This window comes from Danio rerio, chromosome 24, assembly GCF_052040795.2.
Source record: "Danio rerio strain M-AB ecotype USA chromosome 24, GRCz13ab, whole genome shotgun sequence".
NCBI lineage: Eukaryota > Metazoa > Chordata > Actinopteri > Cypriniformes > Danionidae > Danio > Danio rerio.
Window position 1 is genome coordinate 20,606,167 of NC_141044.1, and position 23,458 is coordinate 20,629,624.

At 35.9% G+C, this 23,458-nt stretch overlaps 1 protein-coding gene across 2 annotated transcripts in view; it reads right to left on the bottom strand.

Moving 5' to 3' along the window:
* Positions 1-23,458, bottom strand: part of cntnap2a (contactin associated protein 2a) — a 743,992-nt gene that overhangs the window by 78,083 nt on the left and 642,451 nt on the right. The window contains exons 17-19 of one of the 2 annotated variants that reach the window (XM_087308738.1): positions 21,110-21,328; positions 9,196-9,225; positions 4,882-5,118 (exon numbers count right to left, since the gene is read on the bottom strand). In XM_087308738.1, the coding sequence (XP_087164864.1) occupies positions 4,882-5,118; positions 9,196-9,225; positions 21,110-21,328 (486 nt within the window). 2 annotated transcript variants of the gene reach the window in all.

Sequence of the window (23,458 nt, forward strand, 5' to 3'; positions counted from 1 at the left end):
AGAGCGCTAAGTACAAATGAGCTTTGCACAAACGCTGTATCGGGAGCAGGAAGGAATCAGTGTAGGGACTATAGATTGGTTTAATTATTTGCTGCAAGGCCCTTGAGCAATCTTTACTTTTCTACAAGGCTGCACTCTGGGGTTCATAATCAACGAAGACAGAATCACCATGTTTTAGTATAACTGGGGCGAAAGCCTTGACACAGTGGGAGTGTGAATGGCAGGCTAAGAATGGTACAGATATTCAGAATTACATTTGCTGAGTACAAATTCTACATCTTTAATGTGTTCTGAGAACCAGTGACTTCTACATGTCCTGAACTGGAGCCTTTATTTATTGTACGACCACTACTACAATTGCAATGAAATTGAGCATTCTCAATCTTCAATTTTACTTTACGTGTATACAATTTAGTCATTAAATACTAGAAGTCAGAAAAATGAACAGAACCTTTCACTTTACCTGCTAAAAGGCTTTCACTTTTTCTGCTGCTCAGCAAGTGAGAGAGACAGAGCTTTTTACAGTGTGCCATTAGCTGTGCCAGAGGGGATCTTAGGTTCTCGTATATCTTCAGTGTCAGTGAAAAGACTGTCCCAGCAAACACACAAGCAGTCAAATGTGCCCAGATGTACAGTCAGATCCCTTCACTTTTGTCTTCAGCAAGTAAAATGCATGCTCAATTTAATTCAGGTCAGGTTATTGACTCGTCCATTGCATAACATTCCATTTCTGCAGTATGCTTTGGGTCAGTCTCCATCTGCTCTGTGAAGCGCTGTTCAATGAGTTCTGAATCATTTGGCTGAATATAAGCAGAAAATATTGCGTGAAACACTTCAGAATTCATCCTGCTGCTTTTTTCAGCAGTCACATCATCAATAAATACAAGAGAACCAGTTCCATTGGCAGCCATACCTGCCTACGCCATGTCTCTACCACGACCATGCTTCATCGCTTAGGATCATGAGCAGTTTCTTTCCTTCTCCATACTCTCCTCTTTCTATCACTCTGGTACAAGTTTATCTTGGTCTCATTTGTTCATAGGATGTTGTTCCAGAACTATAAAGGCTTCCTTAGAACTCTAATCTGGGCTTTCTGTTTTTGAGGCTCATCAACGGTTTACATTTAGCCGTGAACCCTCTGAATTCACCCTCTGTTTTGGTTTAGTCTTCTCTTGATTGTTGACTCTGACACACATACACCAACCTCCTGGAGAGTGTTCTTGATCTGGTCAACTGTTGCGAAGGGTGTTTTCTTCACCAGGGAAAGAATTCCTTGGTCGTCCACCGCAATTGTTTCTGTAGTCTTCTGGGTCCTTTGGTGTTGCTGAGCTCACTGGTGTATTCTTTATTTAAAGTATGTTCCAACAGTTGTTTTGTCCATGCCTAATGCTTTTGCTATCTCTCTGATGGGCTTGTTTTTTTTTCAGCCTAATGATGGCATGCTTGACTGATACTGACAGCTCTATGGATCTCATCTTGACAGTCATCTTGAGTCATCTTGCCAGTAACATATTCCATATGCAAAAAACACACTTAAAATGAACTCTGGACCTTTTATCTGCTCATTGTAATTGGGATAATGAGAGAACGACACACACCTGGCCATGGAACAGCTGAGAAGCCAATTGTCCCGTTACTTTTGGTCCCTTAACAAGTGGGAGGCACATATGCAAACTGTTCTAATTCCTACAGCATGCAGCATGCGGCTGTAAATACTCTCAAAATAAAGCTGACAGTCTGCAGTAAATGCATATCTTAGTTTAATTTAAAATCCATTGTGTTGGTGTATAGAGCCAAAATGTTAATGTCGATATGTTTTTTATATAATGTGGTCATGTTTTTAGGGTCACGGTTTCAGTACTGTTTGGTTTATGAAATGTTCTGTAAAGCACTGTCAAAGAAATATAAAATAAAATAAAAACTTAAATAAAATAAGCAGTGTTTTTTTAAGGTTTTTCATGCATCTAACAGCAGTTTTAAGTAACATAAACTGAAAAATATAATCAAATATAGCACTGAATATTATATCTTCAAAGTATAAATTAAAAAATGATTAACCATTATTGAGCCAAAGAAAGCAAAAGTGGTAGATTAATATTAATATTAGTTTGATTAATATTAAAAACACATACAGCATATTTTTACATTAAGACTCAGCACAGATGTACATTTTCCTTAATGTTTATGTTTCAAGGCAAAATCCAATTGAATGCTCATGAAGTTGAACATATGCACATCATTTTTGATAATAATCCTTTTTGAGTTTTACTGTTGAGATGCAAGACTGAATTTGACTTAATTCTCAGATCTCCCATGTATTCTGCTTCAGGGTTTCTGGACATGCTGCTCAAGTCACTTTTATTTTCAAATGAAAGCATCCTTAACTTTAGTGCTCAATGATGGGACATTTATTCACAGGGAGCCGGGTTTCAGTGCATGGATCTACATTCTTACATTCTTAGAGCCAGTTCAGATATTAATGGGGAAAATGCAAAAATCAAAAAATTAAATTTGATGCAAAGTGATTATTTCTAAACTAACTTAGAGAGGATCACATGCTTTTGATTGCATCAGATGATTCCTAAGACACTATAAATACCCTAAGTTCCATATAAAGTCCATCTTTATTTTGAAGAATCCCCCTTTCCACCCCATACTCCTTCTCCTTTCCTGGATGGGTGGCACGGTGACACAGTGGTTAGCGCTATTGCCTCACAGCAAAAACATAGCTTGTTGTAGTCCTTACCAAGCCAGCTGACGTTTCAAGCTTATTTTTGGTTTGAAACGCACAAAGCACAATAAATAAGAGTGAGGGTGACTACATCTGTGTCAGAAGTCAGAATCATAAAGTTGTGCAGCGCCACCTTGTGTATTAGGTATTTCTGTTTTTCATAAAGTGCCATCTAATACCAGAAAGTGATAAAGGTGCTAGTATGCACAAAGCATAAGGGCATGACATGCTTGAAAAAAAACTGTTTCAAAGAGAATCATTTTTTGACAAGGATGCCATTATTGTCTCTTTGTAAACTATGATTTTTTATTTTTTTTTGAAAACTGTGACCTTACATGTTTACATTTTCAACCTTTTTTGCAAGTGTAACTAACAGCCATATTATCTATAAGTAATAACTAACAGGACTTTAAATGTGCTGATGTCTAGTATCTCTTTGCAAAGTGTCTCCATTTACTGGTCTGGCATTCATAATATAGGTTTTTTGTCTATTTTGTAGTTCCTTGTGAATTAGAAACATTTTGACTATATTATCCTTGTATGCTATTTCTTTCCATTTTTGTTTAGTTGTAAACAGCAGGTTTTAGTTTAGGGGAAAATTTCACGAGTGATTTGAATTATTTATTTAAATAAGATCAATAAAATGCATTTTAAAAAGTAGTTAGAATACATTTTCTTTTCCTGTCGACTTTAAATGAGAAATATAATTATTTTACATTAAGCAAACGATTTCTGTCCCACCTGATTAGTTGTGTTAAGCATTAAACTTGTATCTTTAAATTGTAACAGAGTGAAATGTCTGTCACTTGTTATTTATTTATTTTTTGTTATCTATGGAATAATGAAAAAAAAAACTGTTCTAATGGAACTACAGGGCACTGGAGGGCTGTTCTGCGAATTCTCGCGAGGTCAGCGAATTCTCCTGCGGGGCATCATGGGAAAGCGCAGCGTGCATGGGATGCGCACTTCAGAATCTCTGCGGAAGTAGTAAGTCATCCCGGTACTTCTCGCAAGCTGTTTTTTGAATTCTATGAATTCGGACATACTACTCGACTCACATACTGATTTTAGTGTACTGTGTAGTATGCGATTTTGGACGCAGCCATAGTTCTTTGGAGCTAGTTCAAACTGCTGGTAATTGTGAAGTCTTAGTTAGGAAACCTTGAGTTTTAAGCTCAGCCTGTGAGTATGTTTAAATTCTTTCTTCTTTAAATATGTTTGAAATTCTTAGACGTATTGGATACCATCATGAAGTTTCATTCATCCATTATCTGAAAGTTATTCAGTAATTATGTAAACTATAACTTTTGGTTTGGGACCAAACTTTAAATCATAAATATAGTAAATAAAGTACATTTATTTATAAAGTAACACATCACATCCATGATCATGAATCCAAATGAAGCAAATTCCTTGGCCACACTTTATTTTGATGGTCTGTATGTTGAATTTAAGTTACATTGCATCTACATGCCAGATTGTAAGTAATCTGTTAGGTTGGGGTTAGGATTAGAGTTAGTTTAACAAGTACTTGCAAAGTATCTTATAGTCAGTTAAATGTCTGTATAAGGAGCAGTATCAACAGATATTAAGCACATAGTCTTCTAATACTCAAATGGACCATCAAAATAAAGTGTTACCCATTGCTCTTTCTGATTTGAAGGTGTAGTATTGAGCCACAGATGTACGGCAGCCTGTGGGAGCAATTGTACTGACCCAAAGGCTTGAATCAGAGAGAATTCGATATTGACTGCAATACCCAAGACGGCACAAGTAAATAACTGTAAAATGGAAATGCGAGTTAAACTTTGCAATTACTAGGTTGTTCATGCATATTTCAGGCGAAAGGAGAAGTTGAAAGCCGAGGGCAACCATCAGAGTCTCTGGCTCACAGCGGATCGCCATTTTTAAACGGAGGCCATGCAGTGTCTGATAGAGGGCTCGACACAGAGCAAGAACTACAACAGAGTTCTGTTGGTGTCAGTGAGGCTATTACTATATTCAAATGAGGGAGGCGGAGCTTGAACGCAAAGAGGGCCTCTCAAAGTCTCCCAGCAGTTTTAGTCTAGACAGATTTTCATCAGTGTGCAGTGTACAAAGTTTGAAGGTGCGTAAACCTCCCAGCAAACTTTTCAATTTGCATTACTGACCTTTTGAACAGAAAGGCCCATCATAAGCGGTGGTGGTGCAGTCGCAGGAATAGCCGTTGTATTTCTCCACACATTTGCCACCATTACGACAATACATCCCAAAACTGGTGCAGTGACCCGAACAGCCAGGCTTTACACCAGGAGTGACTTTCGCCCTCTCTTCTAAGTCAAGGGTCACGCCGTTCATCTTCAGAGAGCGAATGCATCCCAAAAATCCTCTCTGACCTCCTGCTGCACCTAGATGAGAAATCAAAGCAATGACCAGTCAATATTTCACTCGACAGAATGATTTTCATTGCAACGAGCCCGAAAACAAAAGGTTAAATGAGAAACATTAAGTCTCCGCCAATAGCTAAACTCCTTCTGGTGCTTTTCATTCATTATGGCATGTAGCATTCAATACAACACACCTTAGAGAAATTAGACACCATTAGAGTTCAACTTCCAGGGGAAAATAACCATTAGCCAATCGCTCAATGTCGTGTCCGGACATCTTTTCATTATAGGAAACTGCCCAGTTAAACAGAAATCGTACAATCAATTGCTGGATTAATACTAGATTTATAGTAAACGTCCTGGCAGGATGCATTTATTATTTACTAACAGTTGATAATAAAAACAGACCCGCAAGTACAATCATTTATCAAGCTAACAAACAAGGAAAGCTTTATCAGTTCTTTCAGAGAAATGATATGGATTGGAGAATCTATAGATTAGAGTCACCGCAGAATGGTTTTGCTATGAAAATTCTAAGTTTTCTAAGGTCAGTTGAACTTAAGCTCACATTAAGAGCTGAGTTTTAATTGAGATTGTGACCTGCTTAGCTGTTTAATACAAAACAAACTCACTGAATCCTTTGCTAATAAACCTGAGCAGAGCTCTTATCATCAAATGTACAGCAAATATGCTGTGCTATTATAAAGCTTTAATGAAAGACACAGTGTCTCATGTTTCAAGGACGAACATAAGACAAACACATTTTAATTAATTTTTCTATTTATTCTCTGTCGCATGATTATTTTGATTTATGCCACTTAGCGGGCATTTTGTTCTGCCCTTGTTTTGTTACTGAAGAATTAACTTCACAAAACTTTCTCACCAGTGCTGTTTTCATAAACACATAAAAAGATTGTTGTGTTTTTTTTTTTTTGGAAAAAACGTTTGGAATTTTGGAAGCATGCATGAATAAAATCGAGTGAAGAAAAAGGCTCTTACGACAAGCTGTTAAAACCCTGCTGAAGTTCACTGCCTCCGTCTCTGATGAGCCCTGAATCGGAAATTATTCTCTAATGAAACCTTAATGAATTAGCATATTACATTTATTAGACCATCTTGCTCAGTGGAATTCTTTTTTTCTTCTGCTTTTTACCTGGGTATTGCACAGGCTATTTGCAGCCCAATATTGCAGCAGCTATCACAAATGGATGGATAGATGGATGGACAGAGATAGACAGACAGACAGATAGATAGGGTGTAACAATACACAAAAATGATGTTTCTTTTTCTGACACATCATGAATATGAAGGAGAATTTATGAATGCTTATGACAGTATGTCATTTTAAATGCAACAATGACATTGTTTGAGGTGAATTTGTTATAACAACATGACATAAACAAATACATCATCATAACCTGTCAATGTCATTGTCATGGCAACTTGACATTACTAAAACAACAATACTTCATAAATCTGTCATAAGTCATAAGCATAATTGTGTCATCAATACTTTTTTTTTATTGTGAAACAAACTGAATTTGTCACAAGAACTTCTCTTTAAATGTCTTAGTACTCTGTAATAACATTTCATTACAGTGTCTTTAATGTTTTTATGGACCTGACCTACAGTGGTACATCTTGAATTGGCAAACGATTTTATTACAGTGTCATGAATATTCTTCATTTTATAATATCTTTTTTTAGGTTTCTTCTAACATAAGGTCAGAAAATAGACAGTTTGAAATGTCTTAAACAAGATGAACTGGTACTATCAGTTGCATTATATTAATAAAACATTCAATATACCCACTGGGACAACATTGTAACTCAGTGGTTAGCACTGTGGCCTCACAGCAAGAAGGTTGCGGATTTGAGTCCCGTCTGGGTCAGTTGGTATTTCTGTGTTGAAGTTTGCTTGTTCTCCCTGCGTTGGCGTGGGTTTCCTCTGGGTGCTCCGGTTTCCCCCACAGTCCAAATACATGCACTATAGGTGAATTAAATAAAACTAAATTTGACCGTAGTGTATGTCTGTGAATAAGTGTATATGGATGTTTTACAATTCTGGATTGCACCTGAAAGGGCATACCCTGTGTAAAACACATGCTGGATAAGTTGGCGGTTCATTACACTGTGGTGACCCTTGATAAATAAAGGGACTAAGCCGAAGAAAAATAAGTGAATGAATGAATGAATGAAAATACCAATCTCTCACACTCCCACACTCGCTCGCTCACTCACTCACTCACTCACTCACTCACTCACTCACTCACTCACTCACTCACTCACTCACTCACTCACTCACTCACTCACTCACTCACCCACTCACCCACTCACTCACTCACTCACTCACTCACTCACTCACTCACTCACTCACTCACTCACTCACTCACTCACTCACTCACTCACTCACTCACTCACTCTCCTAATTATTTCCTGATTATTAGGAATAGCCACAGAGGAATCAACCGCAAATGGCTCTGGAATATCTTTTACTGGATGCCCTTCCAGCTGCAATCCAGCAGTGAGATTAAAACCCTTAGTGCTTGGAAATAACCACACACTTTTATTCACACACTGCAGCCATTTTTTTATTCACACACTGCAGCCAAATTCATTATTATTATTATTTTTTATCCAATTGACCTTTATTGTATGTCTTTTGATGCAGAGGAAAGCACTCAAAGAAAACCCACCCGAACATAGGAAGAACATGCTAAATCTATACAGAAATGCATCCTGGTCCAGCTGGGACTCGAACTAGTGACCTTCTTGTTGTGAGGCAACCCCTTACCAACATACCAGCCTCTACAAAAGGCTATTACAGTAAATTCTTTCTGTGTTATTGTATAGATTTATTCATTCATTTACTTTTCGGCTTAATCCCTATAATAATCAGGGCGCACCAGAGCGGAATGAACCACCAACTTATCCGGCAAAAGTTTTACACAGCGGATGCCCTTCCAGCTGCAACCCATTACTGGAAAACACCCATACACTCTCATTCACACACATACACTACAGACAATTAAGCTTACCCAATTCATTTATAGCGCATGTCTTGGACTGTGGGGGAAAATGGAGCACCCGAAGGAAACCCACGCAAACATAGGGAGAACATGCAAACTCCACACAGAAATACCAACTGACACAGCCGAGGCTCGAACGAGCGACCTTCTTGCTGTGAGGCGACAGCACTGCTTACTGTGCCACCGCGTCGCCCTTTACATTCTATACTGTACATCATTTCTATTAAGTGACAAGACTTTTTTCTCAGCAAAGTCAGACCTTATTGTCCTAATTAAATCATTAAAAATCAAGGCATGATCATATTTTATTTTAGTAATATACGCGTAATCTAGAGGCCTTTGCCTTTCATATACTTTAAGCCACTTCTGATACCAAATGATCAACTAGTCAAGTTATTATTTGTTGTTCCTAAAACTTGGGTTGGCGACAAGACTTTTGTCAGGTTGTGTACTGATTCAAATGATTTATTTAGCATGAGTCTGCGGTAAACAACTCACTGAATAAAGTGATCTGCTCAGAGTAAGTCTCCAGTAAATGATTAACAGATTTTGCAAACGGATCTGAATGTGGTTCAGTGTGTGAATGCATTTTCACATTTTTCACATGAATTATCACAAATAAGTTGTGTGTTTCTTAGAGTATGATAAGATTTGGTAATTCAGGGAGTTTACAGGTATACTAGAGTAATATGTTTTAGGGTACCTGTACTTTTACTCAAGTGTTTGATTTGTGTACCACTGATGAGATGTGAGATCTGTCAGCCACAACAACATTTGTGATTATGGGATGTAAAGCTGTACTATGTAAAAACCAGAAAATATGTATTCATTAATTACCTGAAAAACACAAACATCAATGCGGATTTCAAAATCTACAAAACTAGATGTTTTAAAGTAATTTGAATGGATGCGTGGTTAAAACAACACTATTCCTGAGGATGAATATGTGTGATCCGAGAGATAGACACAGATGGGTAAACAGATGGATGAACAGACAGCTATCTAAACACTTATTATCTAGATTTACTAGGGTGTTTGTTGGGGTACATCTTACAAAAAAGTTACCTACTGTCCTGACAGGCCCATAATGCTGGCTTCCCTTTGGAGAATCAAAAGCGCCCAGACGTGCAAGCAATGAAAGAAAGAAAAATAACACCAAAACAAAGAAAACAAGAACAATCATGAAAATGTAAATAAACCAAACATGCAGTGGTGGTAAACGTAAAGCATAATCGAGGCCAAGTGGAGAACAGAAGAATACAATAAATCACAAAAGAACAACAACATGGTGAAAAGTAAAGAATGAAATATTCATGCAAGCAGACATTACAATGCAGAGAAGGAATGCGTTAGTGGCTGTTACATCAAACGTCTGCTTGTTATTTGAGATGAAGAGAATGACGATAAAGCACAAGCAAGCATTTAATCCTCCATTAAATATAAAGAGGCCACTATAAATGCAAAACAAATTTAAATAGACACAAGCATCCATGGGTGAAAGGAAGTAGAAGGCAATCTGCTTTATTAATAAATGATGGCATGGGGTGAAATGGTGCTGAAAAAAAACTAAGCACCGAGCAATTCATAAGCAGAGCAGAAGAGGCCAGACAGAAGCGTAATGGGTCTGGACTTGTCCACTCAGCACATATACAACAATTAAGATCACCATTGAGGGTCAGGGACTAAAAACAGAGAGTTTGCTGCTCATTGTGAATAGTCAAGTCAACATTTGCATTTTTTTACTGAAGCAACAAACAGGATTTAGACTACCTTTGACCTGCATTTGGACTATGAAGCACATTACACCTAATAATATTGAAATTGATATGCCAGTCCAACCTTCTTCATCTACAAACTACAGAGAATGCGAATGAAATTTTTATTTGCTCCATGGACAACATGCAAATGAGACCTACTGTACGGTTAAAACTTGCGCAGGCTAATATATTGAATATTTATCAATGATCTAGCTTGCTGTATTGTCTAAAGGAATGTCAGATTCTTTAATCTCAAGAAAGTGGTTCACGCAAAAATGCTCCAGGCCATCTAAGACATACATCATGTCCAAAGTCAAGTGTTAAATTTTGTAACACTTTCCATCACTCTTAGGAATAAAGAATGAACTTTCTTCACTCTTAAGAAATTCTTCATTTAAGTGACAGTAAAAATCCCTATTTAGGCAGTTTAAAATCGAAACACATGAGCCCAGGTGAAATATAATGGTCTACTCTAGCTAAATTATTACATTTGTTTGAAAATCAAAGAAATAATACAGTAGAGGACAGCGATCTTTGTAAGACTTTCTCATACACAGCAGTTGACTTATGCATTATAGGCTTTTATATGAAATGCACATTTACCTGTAGGAATGGCCTCCTGCCCTACTCATAACTCTCCCTTCATATAGATGTATATATGCCTATGACATATCCATAATACACTGTGATATAGCCAGGCTCGGATTGTATCATTTTCTTACTACAATCAATCCGCTCCCGAGTTTGTTTAAATCGAGTCGAGACCAACTCATTCAGGCAATCTCGGACTGATTGATTTGGCACGGATCCGAACGCGATTGCTGGACTCTGGAACGAACCGCGCTAACTGGGCAGACGAGACAGATTCCAAAACAAAAGTCTAGATGTGAAAGCATCCATAGAAATATCCTAACTCTGCCCCCACTAACGGCGCCCACGCACACTAGTCTATAGGTGAACGTTAGACGCTCAGAATTAACTGCTTGAGAATAAAAGCAAAGTTTTTCAAACAAAAGCATTTTTAGCTAATTTTGTTATTTTACCTGAGGATATGCAAATTTTTACATATCAAAATGGAAAGATAACAAGATTAGCATGATCATGATTACTTACTCTTAATGGTAAGTAATCACTGGAGGCTGTTGTTTTATTTTCTCATATTATCATATTTCATTCATTCATTCATTCATTTTATTTTCAGCTTAGTCCCTTTTTTAATTTGGGGTTGCCACAGCGGAATGAACCACCAAATTATCCAGCATATCCTCACCTTGGAATTATAAGGTTCTAACTGCAATCTGAATGATTTTGAGATATTGAGCTTTAAAGTTTTTGCATTCCATAGCAAACAGTATATGTGTAATTTTTTTTAGTTTTTTTAAAATAAAAAGTTTTTTTTTTTTAAATAAAAAGTCTTAAAATGTAAACAACTTATAAAAAACAAAATGTAAATAAGAAAAGAAAATGTCAATTAAAAAGAATATGTCAATAACTCAATTTTGACAAAAATGTCAGATAGAACCTTATAATTCTAAGGTGACGATATGTTTTACGCAGCTGATGGGTCATGACCAAAAGGACAAGCGGCCGAGATGAGTTTCCTTCGCAGGGTGGCAGAACGCACCCTAGATGAGTAAGGAGGGTGAGGAGCTCTGTCACCCGGGAGAAGCTCAGAGTAGAGCTGCTGCTCCTCCACATCGAGAGAAGTCAGCTAAGGTGGCTCAGGCATCTGTTTCGCATGCCTCCTGGATGCCTACCTAGGGAGGTGTTCTAGGCATGACCCATCAGGATGACCCAGGACACGCTGGAGGGACTACTGTATGTCTCTCGGCTGGCCCGAGAATGCCTCAGGAACCCCCGGAGGAGCTGGAGGAAGTGTCTGGGGAGAGGGAAGACTGAGGTTTTCTCCTGAGACTGCTGCCCCCTCGACCCGGCCCCAGAAAAGCGGATGAAAATGAATGAATTTTTACACACAGATGCAGAATGAACATGCAGTTGAAAGCAACATGCACAGTTGGCTTTTGTTGCTGAAATACACATTTTTTTTGGTGTCTGTAAAATTTATTCAGAACACATTTCTTTGTTACAACACACCATGTTCAAAACCTTCTCATGTTGATTTATTTTTACAAGAACACAAGCAAAATTCTGCCAGGTTAATGGTCCAAATCATTTCTGACTCTATATACAGCCCCCCGAAATTACCCAGTCTTTCATCATTCATAGTATTTTTTTTTTGGTAAGTCTAAGTGCGCTTAAGCACTGGAAAGCTGCTGTGCTGACAGGTAAGGCAAGTGCAATTTTACAACATTTGAGCCTGTGAAACACCTCTTTCAAAGGCTCAGTAACCACAGTTTTTTCTGATGTTTTCACTTCTATTCCTTCCTTCTAAAAAATATTTATTTTCAGCTGAGAAGCCTTATAATTCAGGTCGTCTGTTATTTGTTGGGGTAAACACAGATATTCTGTAACATCTTTATTACAATATTAGACTAGAAGGATTTAAAGCCTTGGCAAGTTGTCACAATTTTCTTTTGATAATCTTTTTGATTGAAAGAAGGACAGTAAGGACTGGTGTGACTGTAGACATGCTGTAAGAAGGATGCCAATTTCTGCTTGCAATTGATGCTGACTTTAACATCACACTTTGGAGTTACACATACTGATATATCAATACATTACAATATTTACATCCACAAAAACTTGTGTGACAGTTACGAGCAGTTCAACAAACCTCAAATTAATTTCTCCATTAACTCCTGTGAAATTTCCTCAAGCACATGGATCATAGCAAATCAGTTTTTCACAGTTTAACAGGCAAGACATCTACATGCCCATCTAAGACATGTTGCACTTCCAGCCAAGATGGATTGGAAATATGTGCCTCACATTTCAGGTGATTATGTTGCATGTTTTGGATGAAAAGTATGTTTCAGATACACATCCTTCTTGTACATGTCCACGAGAAGGCGAAGCTTGTCAGATCACTGAGCCACTGACCTAGACCCTTCTCTAAATCAACCAATAGTGCCAAATATTAAAAAGTGCACTGTGACCATTTAGTACTAGTTTGATTTTACATTGCTTTTATCTCTTTTGTTGAACCGTGCTTCACTGGACATGAGGCTTCACTGCTCTGCATTACAAGTACAACATCCAACTGACCATGCTAGAATAGTTGTCCATGTGATGATCGACAGGTGAGGCAAACATTTTGATTATAAACCATGGACACCATTAAGTTATTTTGTGGTATTTATGGGTGTTGTGAAACAAAACTCCACAAAATAAAACTAGGGATGTCCAGATCTGATCACGTGATCGGAAATAGGGCCCAATCATGTGTACCTATCAGTATTGAGGTATTATAAAGTTGATGACGACAACATTGCCATAGCAAACTGAGATTTGTAATTGCCTGCTGGTTATTTTAAGCTGAGGTGCTATCTATTTTTATATTAGATTATTTTTATATCACCTGTTACACTAAAGTCCAAAAGTGAAGACAGTTGATAAATGTCAAAATAAGACGAATTATATAAAAATAGGGAACATCCTGGATCTATTTCTTCGCTCTTCTTTATTCTTTTTTTATGTATTATAGAAGTATCGAATTGGGTTTCGATATTAGTTGATACTCAAAATTAAATGACTCAATTTCGAGGACAAAAAAAAAAAAAAAAAACCTGATCAGGACATTCCTAAATGAAACCTTCAAAATAAAAATAATACACAAAAAATATTTAAACGAATTGACGTGATTCTTAGATTTTTTTGGGACAACTTAATTGTTTCTTTGTTCAATCAACTTAAATTTATAAAATTATTAATTAAACTTAATCGATTTATATTGGGACAACATGAAGGAATTGTGTGGAATCAAGGATTTTTTTACATGATTTATCCCTGTAATGCCATTCATCTGAAAAGGAACAACAGCGGTTGGCATCATAGTGCTCTGTAGAGTTAGTTTTATCTAGAAACTGCAGCTAAACATGTTTCAATATATTTTTGTGGTTTCAGAAAAATGAAGGCTGAAGCATGTATTTCCAATGAGCCTGTGTTGTGCATTTCACAAAATGGTCTCTCATACATTTATTTTGATGACATAATGGGAGGGTAACAGTTTGAGTTTTATGTGTTTATTTATTTTTGGCAAGCACAGATAGAAGAACCATTGACAACCATTGACATCCATAGAAGGAAAAAATATTTACAGAACAGGTCAATGGTTAACGGTTTCCTTTATTCTTTAAAATATTTTCTTTTGTGTTTAAAAAAGGAAACAGCATGGCTTTGAACAAATGAATGAATGAATTCCTTTAACAGTTTCCCATATTTTGTGATGTTTTTGGTATTTTACATTTATTTATGATCTTAATTTTGCATTATGTGACCTTGATCTTTGCTTAAACAACTTTTGCTGTTTTTTTCTACAATTTGCTTTGACCAGTTTATTGGTCTCATTATTTAAAGAGCTCAGCATTGAGGAGCAGAGAGCTGCTTGTTCATACCAAGTTAATGCTTGCATTTGATTTGATTCTTGTTTTGCATAAGCTGCATCCCTCCTTTTCAAAATCCTTACCAAATGTAAAAACTGAATCATCACAGTTAAAAAGGTTGAAGAGTTTGCAGGCATATTAAAAAGAGGTTTTACGTGGTTAAATCAGTAATCAAGAAAAAAAATCTTGATTTGTTTGAAGCATGTATATCTTCTGCCTTCTGTCTGAAGTAAAAACAAGATTTTGTGAAATTGGTAACATCATGCACAGATGTATTATATGTTTATATCCACAATAGTCACGTCGCAAGGTATGCAATGTTGAGTTAGGATTATAGAGATTTGTGGAGATACTGCTGAATTGAACGACAATGGAGTAAAAGTTTATCACCTGCATGTGTTTTTAAGGTCTGTGACTATGTGAGCATTTTAAGACAGTTTAAAGCAATTTAATAGTGCATAAAGAATAATTGTGTTGAATAATTGATATGATGGAGACTATGCAAGGTCATTTTCATTTGAATATTCAATTTATGTACATAAATACTGCTAGACTCTCCCCAGAAAAAAATATAAAGTCCTGTTTATTTTACTTTAATATTTGTTCCATTGTGTTTATTTATGACTGTTGTTTGTTTATTAATTGTATATAATAAATTATTCATATTTCATTCTTCTACAAAGCCAGCCCAATAAATCTAAATGAATGATTTTCCAAATAGAGAAATTTAAGTCATCTGGTGAATAGCAATATGTATTGCAGAGAAAAAAAATATTGCAATGTCAAATTTTCCCAGTATCATGCAGCCCAGAATATACAACGCTCAGCTTATATAAGCCCACCCCCTATTTATTGTCTTTTACGTATTACTGTCAATGTTGTTATTAGCATATTGTCTGTATTTTGCACTGTCTGGAGCCAGGACCTAAGCTTTTTACTCATCACAGTACACGTGCTGCTGATGATGTGACAAAAAAGTAGGGATGTCCCGATGAGTTTTATTTGTCCTCAAGTCTGATTCCGAGTCATTTGATTTTGAGTATCTACCTATACCAAAACCTGATCCGATACTTCCATAATACATAAAAAAAGAATAAAGAAGAGCGAAGAAACAGATCCAGGAGGTTCCTTATGTTTCATTTAATTCACCTTATTTTAACATTCAACAATTTTGTTAACAAACAGAGCACTTCTGTGAGTTAGCTTGAACAATCAAGTAATAAATAACACAAATTCTTGACTTTTGTACTGTTGTGCAACAGTAAATATAAAAATAATCTAATATAAAAAACAAATAGCACCTCAGCTTAAAATACCCAGCAGGCAATTACAAATCCCACAGTTTGCTATGGCAATGTTATCGTCATCAACTTTATAATACCTCTAGACTGCAGACATATTCGCGCTTTCCACTTCAAGTTGCTTCTGTGCTCTGCTTTGCCTGTATTTAACCAATAGTGTCTCTACAACAAAGTGTTGTCATGCCACACGCATGGCTGTATCTGTGTGAAGTCAAGAAAGAGGTCTGTGTCACCGCATACCTATAGATGTAAAATAAATAAATAAATAAAATATTTGAGTTCTGATCGGGAGGTAATATCCGATTCCGATCAAGTCTGAAACGGCGTGATCTGGACATCCCTGATAAAAAGAGATTTGTGATTTGACTTGATTTGGATACATATTGAATGGCCTGAAAGAGAGAAAATAATTAACCATTTTTTGGTGAACTATTCTTCATTAATAGTTTATTTAATTTATTTTAATTAATAATTATTCAACATTAATAATTTCAAGATCTAATATTCTAATAACATAATTTTATATTTTGATATAAAAAATGAAGAGCTGCCATGTCTAAGTGCACATTGTCCATCTTAAAAGAAAAACTACAAAGAGCAGAAGAATTAATATTGTTAAAAATATTTTTATTAAAATTAAAGGTGAATACAATTGATGATAATTGTTGAAAATAATTAATCATTCTTCAACTTTAGTTAATGGAGAGATAAACTAAAGAGTCTTTTTTTTTTTTTTAGAGTTATTAATTTTACACACACCATTGTAATTTTGATTTATAAAAATCAATCAACAAACAGGTTCTAGCCAAATTTTGTGATCTTAAGCTTTAAACAAACAAGCTGGACAGGCTTTCTAAAAACTCTCTCAAGGGAGCTATAGGGGTGTATTATCTCCCCCTTTCTTAATGAGCATCAAAGTCAATTGTTGAAAAGAATAAGTCAAAGCACAAAATAGCACAATGAAAGCTCGAAGCCGTTCTGTTCGAGAGATAATTGCCTCATGAGTGACACGGCTTGTTCACACTTTTAAAGCCATAAAAAAACTCCTCGCTAATGTTAGCATAGCACACATGACACCATTATTAGTCACATTCCCTGCTGTGCCGGAGACATTTTCCAGCTGCATTCAGTCAAACCCATTTCCAACTTCCTTTTCTTTACAGTGGACTTTTTCATACTTCGGAGGCGAGCAGGTTCCCCAGGGTTCCGTGTCATTAAGCGTAGGTTTTAATAGCTACACCTGCATTTAGGCTGCCGACTATAAATACATTCTCACTTTCAGACATACGAGAACATAGAGAGCTCTGTGAAAGAACTTAGAGAAACTGCTGATTTCTCTGCAGAAAGAGCAAGAGAGATGGAGAAAAAAAGAGAGAGAATAAAGTCAACTCGAAAGAACAGACAAGAACAGAGAGATCTGGGAAGAGGGGATCCTTATTTGAGTCTAATAATGAAGAAGGACTGTTCAATCTTTCTTCATTTTTTGTCAGTGTGGTTAAACTTTATTCTGTTGGTTCCCTCGAGACATTATGTTGACTTGTACTGTAGACTTTGCGAGTGCATGTAAACTTACTCTCAGTATTAGACTAAGGATTAGTAGACTATGCTGACATTTCTGGCAATGTTCAAATGACTGAATATGTACACTGAAAACGTTCACGCAGCTGAACAGAACGTCTAGAGAGGATCATAAAAATAATCTTCCAACTAATCAGATAGTCTACAAATACTCTAATAATAACTGGTGGCTAACAAAAGTCTTGTCGTCTGTCTCAGTTGTGAAAGGAACAAATAATTTGACTTGATAAGATGAAAGAGGAGGCATTAAAGATGAATCCATAGAAATCTTGATAAACTCTGGGAGTCCTGCAAAATCGCTTTCTTTGCCATTCCAGATGTCTTTATAATAAGTTACAAAGTCATTGCAGAGATGTATGGATGCAGTTGTCCAAGCTTAAATGCAATATCTATTCTTTTTCCACTGCACAATGGCTTTATATTCAATACTGTACATTATTTCTGTTACGTAACAAGACTTTTGTCTCAGCAAAGTCAGACCTTACTGTACTAATTAAATAATTAATAAACAAGGCATGATCATATTTTGTTTTAGAAGTCAAGGTAATATTTGTTGTTCCTAAAACTTGGTTAGGCGACAAGACTTTTTTCAGGTAGTGTATACCACATACTAAACTATATTTTGCTGAACATTAAAATAAAGCATTAACTAGTATTAAGTAGACAAGCTATAAATACAGGCTGTTGTAGTTACCAGCAGAATGTCTGCTGCCGGACCATCCAAAATAAAGAGTTAGGCAGGTTACAACAGTTAAAGTGACAATTAAAATAAAACAGCCCAGGAAATACGTACCTCAGCCTAAATTTCAAAAAATGCATTGCTCTGGGTACATTTCATTGCATGACAAATCAAGAGTGGTGTCTACATTTTTGCTGATCTGAAGTATTTACTTATTGTACATTTTTTTGTGTTTCAGACACGTCCTTCTTGTACACATCCACAAGAAAGCAGGGCTTGTCACCTTCCGTAAACCAACCAACAACAGACACCCTAGACACCAAATAAACTGTTTAGTTTAGAGTTGCTCAATGAACTGCACACATACTGTACAATCCTTTATTTCTCAATAATATGGTCCTGTAAAAATGTAGCTTGTAGCATGTATTTCCAATGAGCCAGTGTTGAAATAAAATACTAGCAGATATTAAAAATACAGTCAACTAATATGTCTCTAACGACAAAAAACTATTTATTAAAATAAATAAATAAATGAATACATTTTTAGTCAGCAGCATGCACATGTGGGCCACTTTAGGCAGTTATGCAGCACTGGTGGTATTTCTTTGGCCCAGACAAAATGAATGTGAGCCTGAAGTGGCCCACCTGTACAATGGCAAAGGGGGGCCATATATTCAAATTCATATATGGGCAATTAAGGCAAAAATTTAGCACTTATGGCAAAATGTAATCTGAATATGAGCCCAATGGGGCCCATGTAGAAAATTATCAATTTGGCCCAAATGACAGAGGACAAATGTAGACCACAGCTGGCAAAATAGTGGCACAGTCATTTAAGGGTAATCTGTGTCTAAACCTAAAGTGGCTCACACGTGTAGTTGCAAATGTGGCCCAGTTATCTTAAAACATATGTGGGCCACTTTTGGCAATTATTTGGCACAGTAAACTCTGGCTAATGCAGCCGTTAGCCTATAGAGGCCCAGAGGATATATGGAAAATGTGGCCCAGTTATCTTAAAACATATGTGGGTCACTTTTGGCAAACATTCGGCACAGTAAGCTATGGCTAATGTGGAATTGAGCCTATAGTGGCCCAGAGAAGATATGGCAAATGGGGCCCAGTTATCATAAAACTAATTTGGGCCACTTTTGGCAAATATTTGGCACAGTTAGCTCTGGCTAATGTAGCTGTGAGCCTAAAGCAGGCAAAAGGAGATATGGCAAATGTGGCCCAGTTATCTTAAAACATATGTGGACCACATAGACTAAAGTCACCATCATGGAGAAAAGTGTTTGCTTTAGTTGGGCTCATAGCCCTGAACCTCTTAAGTAAAATTTTATTTTGGGCTGCTGTAACTTTTAAGAACTTTGCTTGAAAAGTTTGTTCATTACAGCAAACAAAATGAAATGAGGCACAACCTGTGATGAAATAATATAATTCACTGATGGTTATGATGATTAATCCATTATAAGAAGTAATAGTCCAGATCTGGGCCAGAATAAAAGCATACTGTGGCCCAGAATAAGGTCAGTTCTGATTTATTTGGTTGAATTCTGGCTAATATGTGGTATTGCTTTGGCTTATTTGTGGCCCAGATCTGACAAACAGGATCGGACTGCCCTAGAGCCATCATTCCGTTCAGTACTGTATGTGATCCAGATGTAAGTGTCTGGTGTGGGCCGGATCTGAGCCAGAATAAAAGCAAACTGTGGCCTAGAATAGGGTCATTTCTAGTTCATTTGGTTGAATTTTGGCTGATATGTGATATTACTGGTTTAATTGTGGCCCAGATCTGGCAAACAGAAACGGACGGCCCTAGTGCCATCATTCCATGCTGTATGTGGGCCAGATGTAAGTGTCTGGTGTTGGCCGGATTTGAGCCACATGAATTTTGCTATCTGGGTAGTAATTTTCAGATATCATCTAACTATACTTTGCAATAAAACATATAATTAGTTTTATGGAAATTACAAAAAACTGGAGCTTTTTAGCAGTTTTCAGAGATCATGTTTTCACATTGACTATTGAAGAGGGTAACTGCAAAAAAAATAAAAAAAGTCTGTAAAATTGTAAATGCAGCAGCTATCTGCTTTTGCAAATGAACATTTCATATGCTTTCAATGTAGTTACAAAATTACTTGTAGCTTGATATGTCGAAATGGGACCATAAAATAAAATTACTACCATATATTACGCAGAGTCTACACTGTAAAACTCAAAAAAGTTGGGGTTAATCAAACCATTTGAGGAAACCAACTGCAACAAACAATTTAAGTTCAAAAACTAATCTAAATGAGTGCTGAGAACTTCATCCATTTGAGTAAATGAAGCAATTTGAGCACAGTAAAACTTAATAAATCAAGAGAACTCAAATCAACTGAGTACTGTAAAACCCAATAAGTTAAGTCAACTCAAACCGATTGCTACAAACCATTTGAGTAAAAAACTAATCTATATGAGTACTGTGAACTTACTCCATTTAAGTTGGAGTAATGAGGCACTGAGTTCAAAACTCTTTTCAAATGAGTAGAATTAGCTTTCAGTCAATTTTGAGTTAACTACACTCATTTCATTTGATTAAGCTGACTGTTGGGTTTTACAGTGTAATACCTCTGTACTAATGACAGTTAGTTGACATGATATTGCAAAGGTACTTTTATTTGCAAAATCAACAGAATGTCTGTTGGGGAACATCAAAATAACGTGTTAGCAGATATCAAGCAGTCTACTAAATCTACTGCCTGACTTCTTGTAATCTTCCACAATTTAAATAATTATGGCTTTTTATTCTAGTTAGTTTATTTAGTCTTCATCTATGGTAAGTTGCTATGACACATCCTACATTATAAGAAGCACTAAAGAAATAAAACTGAACTGAACTGAAAGACTCTAATGACAAGCAGTTGCAAAGTTACTAATAATTGCATTGAAATAACTTTTAATGAGCTATTAATCTCATATAAGATCAAATCTGTATAAGCTGCACAGACAGTCAACAACATTTTGAATTCCTATGAACGAACAACAATACAGTAACCTTCTGAACTCCAGCAATATCACTGTAAGTACGAACAGGCGGTGGGTGTATGGAAAAGTATATTTTTCTGAAGTCCTCACCCACATATACCCATAAATCTGCTATATGTGATGTGCATGAGCTGCTTACCCACATACAGCTGGCTGTAGAGCTCCAGGCGCGTGTGGCCCTGTGTAGGTGCAGGTCTGATCTCCTTGTATTTCTGGTCTAGTTGAAGAATAGCCTCTTTAGTGTTTCTCTCAGCACTGACCCGGTGCCACTGGTCATCATTCAATGGGGTAGGAGAGTGGACGTTCAGCTCCACTGGTCCGTTTCCGACATCGAAAGAAAACGACACCACCATAGGTGCTGTGGAGAAAAACATATAAACAAACACGCTCAAATTAGTATGATATTAAGCAGTAAGCTTAATCACAATAAGAACATGTGACTAAGGTATCCACATATAACAACACAAATCAAATGTAAAAGAATTATTAAACTGTGTTGTGGACAGTCTATGTTTCAGATTCATATCTATGTGTTTCTTGAATTTTGTATGATTTTGTTTTTCAATTATATGTAAAACTTTGTAATAAGATTAAACCATTAGTTATTTTTTCACCAAGGAATAAAATTATAAAAATTATATCTGACATTTTTTGTCAAAATTGGGTTATTCACATATTGTTATTCTGTTCCAACTTACTGTGTTTTTGTGAGTACATTTTAATATATTTTCATAATGACAAAATTTATATTTTATGTTTGCTATATGGAATGCAAATATCTTAAAACTGCTCAGAATGCACATATGGAAGCTTGTTATTCCAAAATGATTATTTATTTACAGTATTTATGCATTTTTAACATTGGTTAATACAAATGTTACCATTTTTTCTCAGTTCAAGTTATCTCAGATCATTAAATAATTTTAAAAGATACATTTAATTTTTATTAACAAATAAAAAAATGTTCAGGAACTTTATAATGTGTTGTCATATCTAGTTATTTTTTCACCTTGGAATTGAAATTATAATATTATATCTGACATTTTTTGTCAAAATTTTGTTATTCTGTTCCAACTTACTGTGTTTTGTGTCTCCATTTTGTGACTTTTACATTTGAAAACAAAATTCCCATGTCATGTTTTCAATAAGAAATGTAAATATCTTAAAACTGCTCATAATGCGCATGTGGAACCTTATAATTCCAAAATGATTACTTATTTACAGTATTTATCCATCATTTTTAACATTGGTTAATACAAATGTAACCATTTATTCTTAGCTCAAGTTATCGCAGATCAATAAATAATTTTAAAAGAAAGGAACAACATTTAATTTTATTAACGTATAAATAAATATGAACAACAGGAACCTTGTATTGTGTTAATATATGTTTGTTTATACATATTGCACATTACTGTACTTATTTTTTGGTACATAAATGTTAGAGCTGTGAACCTACACTGGTCTCATGGTTCGGTTCGGTTACGATTATCATGCCATCGATTCGGTTCAATTCGATATCTCGGTGCATCACGGTGCATAGACGATGCTTTCCATACACAGTTTTATATTTTCTTCACAGCAGCAATTCTTGTATTAAAATGTATAAATTAAATGTATATTTACATACTATTTGCAATGCAATTTTGTCCTTTCATACGAACAGTCAGATATATAAATTGTGCCTATAAACAACACAAGCATTTATTAAAAATAATAATAAAAATAATAATAATAAGTTTCGTTGGAGTGCAGTAAGTGCACTATTCTGTGCTTCTGGATGGCTGTATTTAAATTTCTGTTGTGTTTTGTCTGGTGCAAACAGGCAAATTGCTGATCACTGCAAATCTCATGTAGCGTGTTGTTAGGACAAGAGGTTATAATATAACCTGCTCACCTAATGTTTACACTCTTAATAATTATATTATTTACTAATCAATAACCTCCTCATGTGACCCTTTAAATCTGCGTCTCATTTAGTAGTCAGCTACTGTCCACTGGAGGTCGCTTTTCAGTCACAGGCGCATACTTTAGGAGCCTTTCTGACTGAATGATTGAAAAGCAACCCGGGGTGCTGAAATATAATTGGCTAAACTGGCATTGGGCAGGTTAAAATGACCAAAAACAAAGACAGATATTCCGGCACGTAACTCACATTTTCAAAGAAGAAAATCTGACTTCAGCATTTTTTTTCAGATAAACAAGTGTGCTCACTTGCATGTTTCTTACATAACGGCAAATATATTATGGTATTATTATGCTTCAGAAGAGTCAAAAACAAACATACAGCACTTTTAAATAATGGTCAGTTTATGCACTTTATAACAGTAAATTTGTAATTAGCGAATTCATAGTTTTTGTGTAGTGTTGACTGCCAAATCGCTTAAAATGTCAACAGCTGCTAGTACTTCATGCTTCATTTAAACTGTTAATTTATAGTTCATACATTATTGTTTTGTTTAAGAACTGTTTTGCAGAACAACAAACC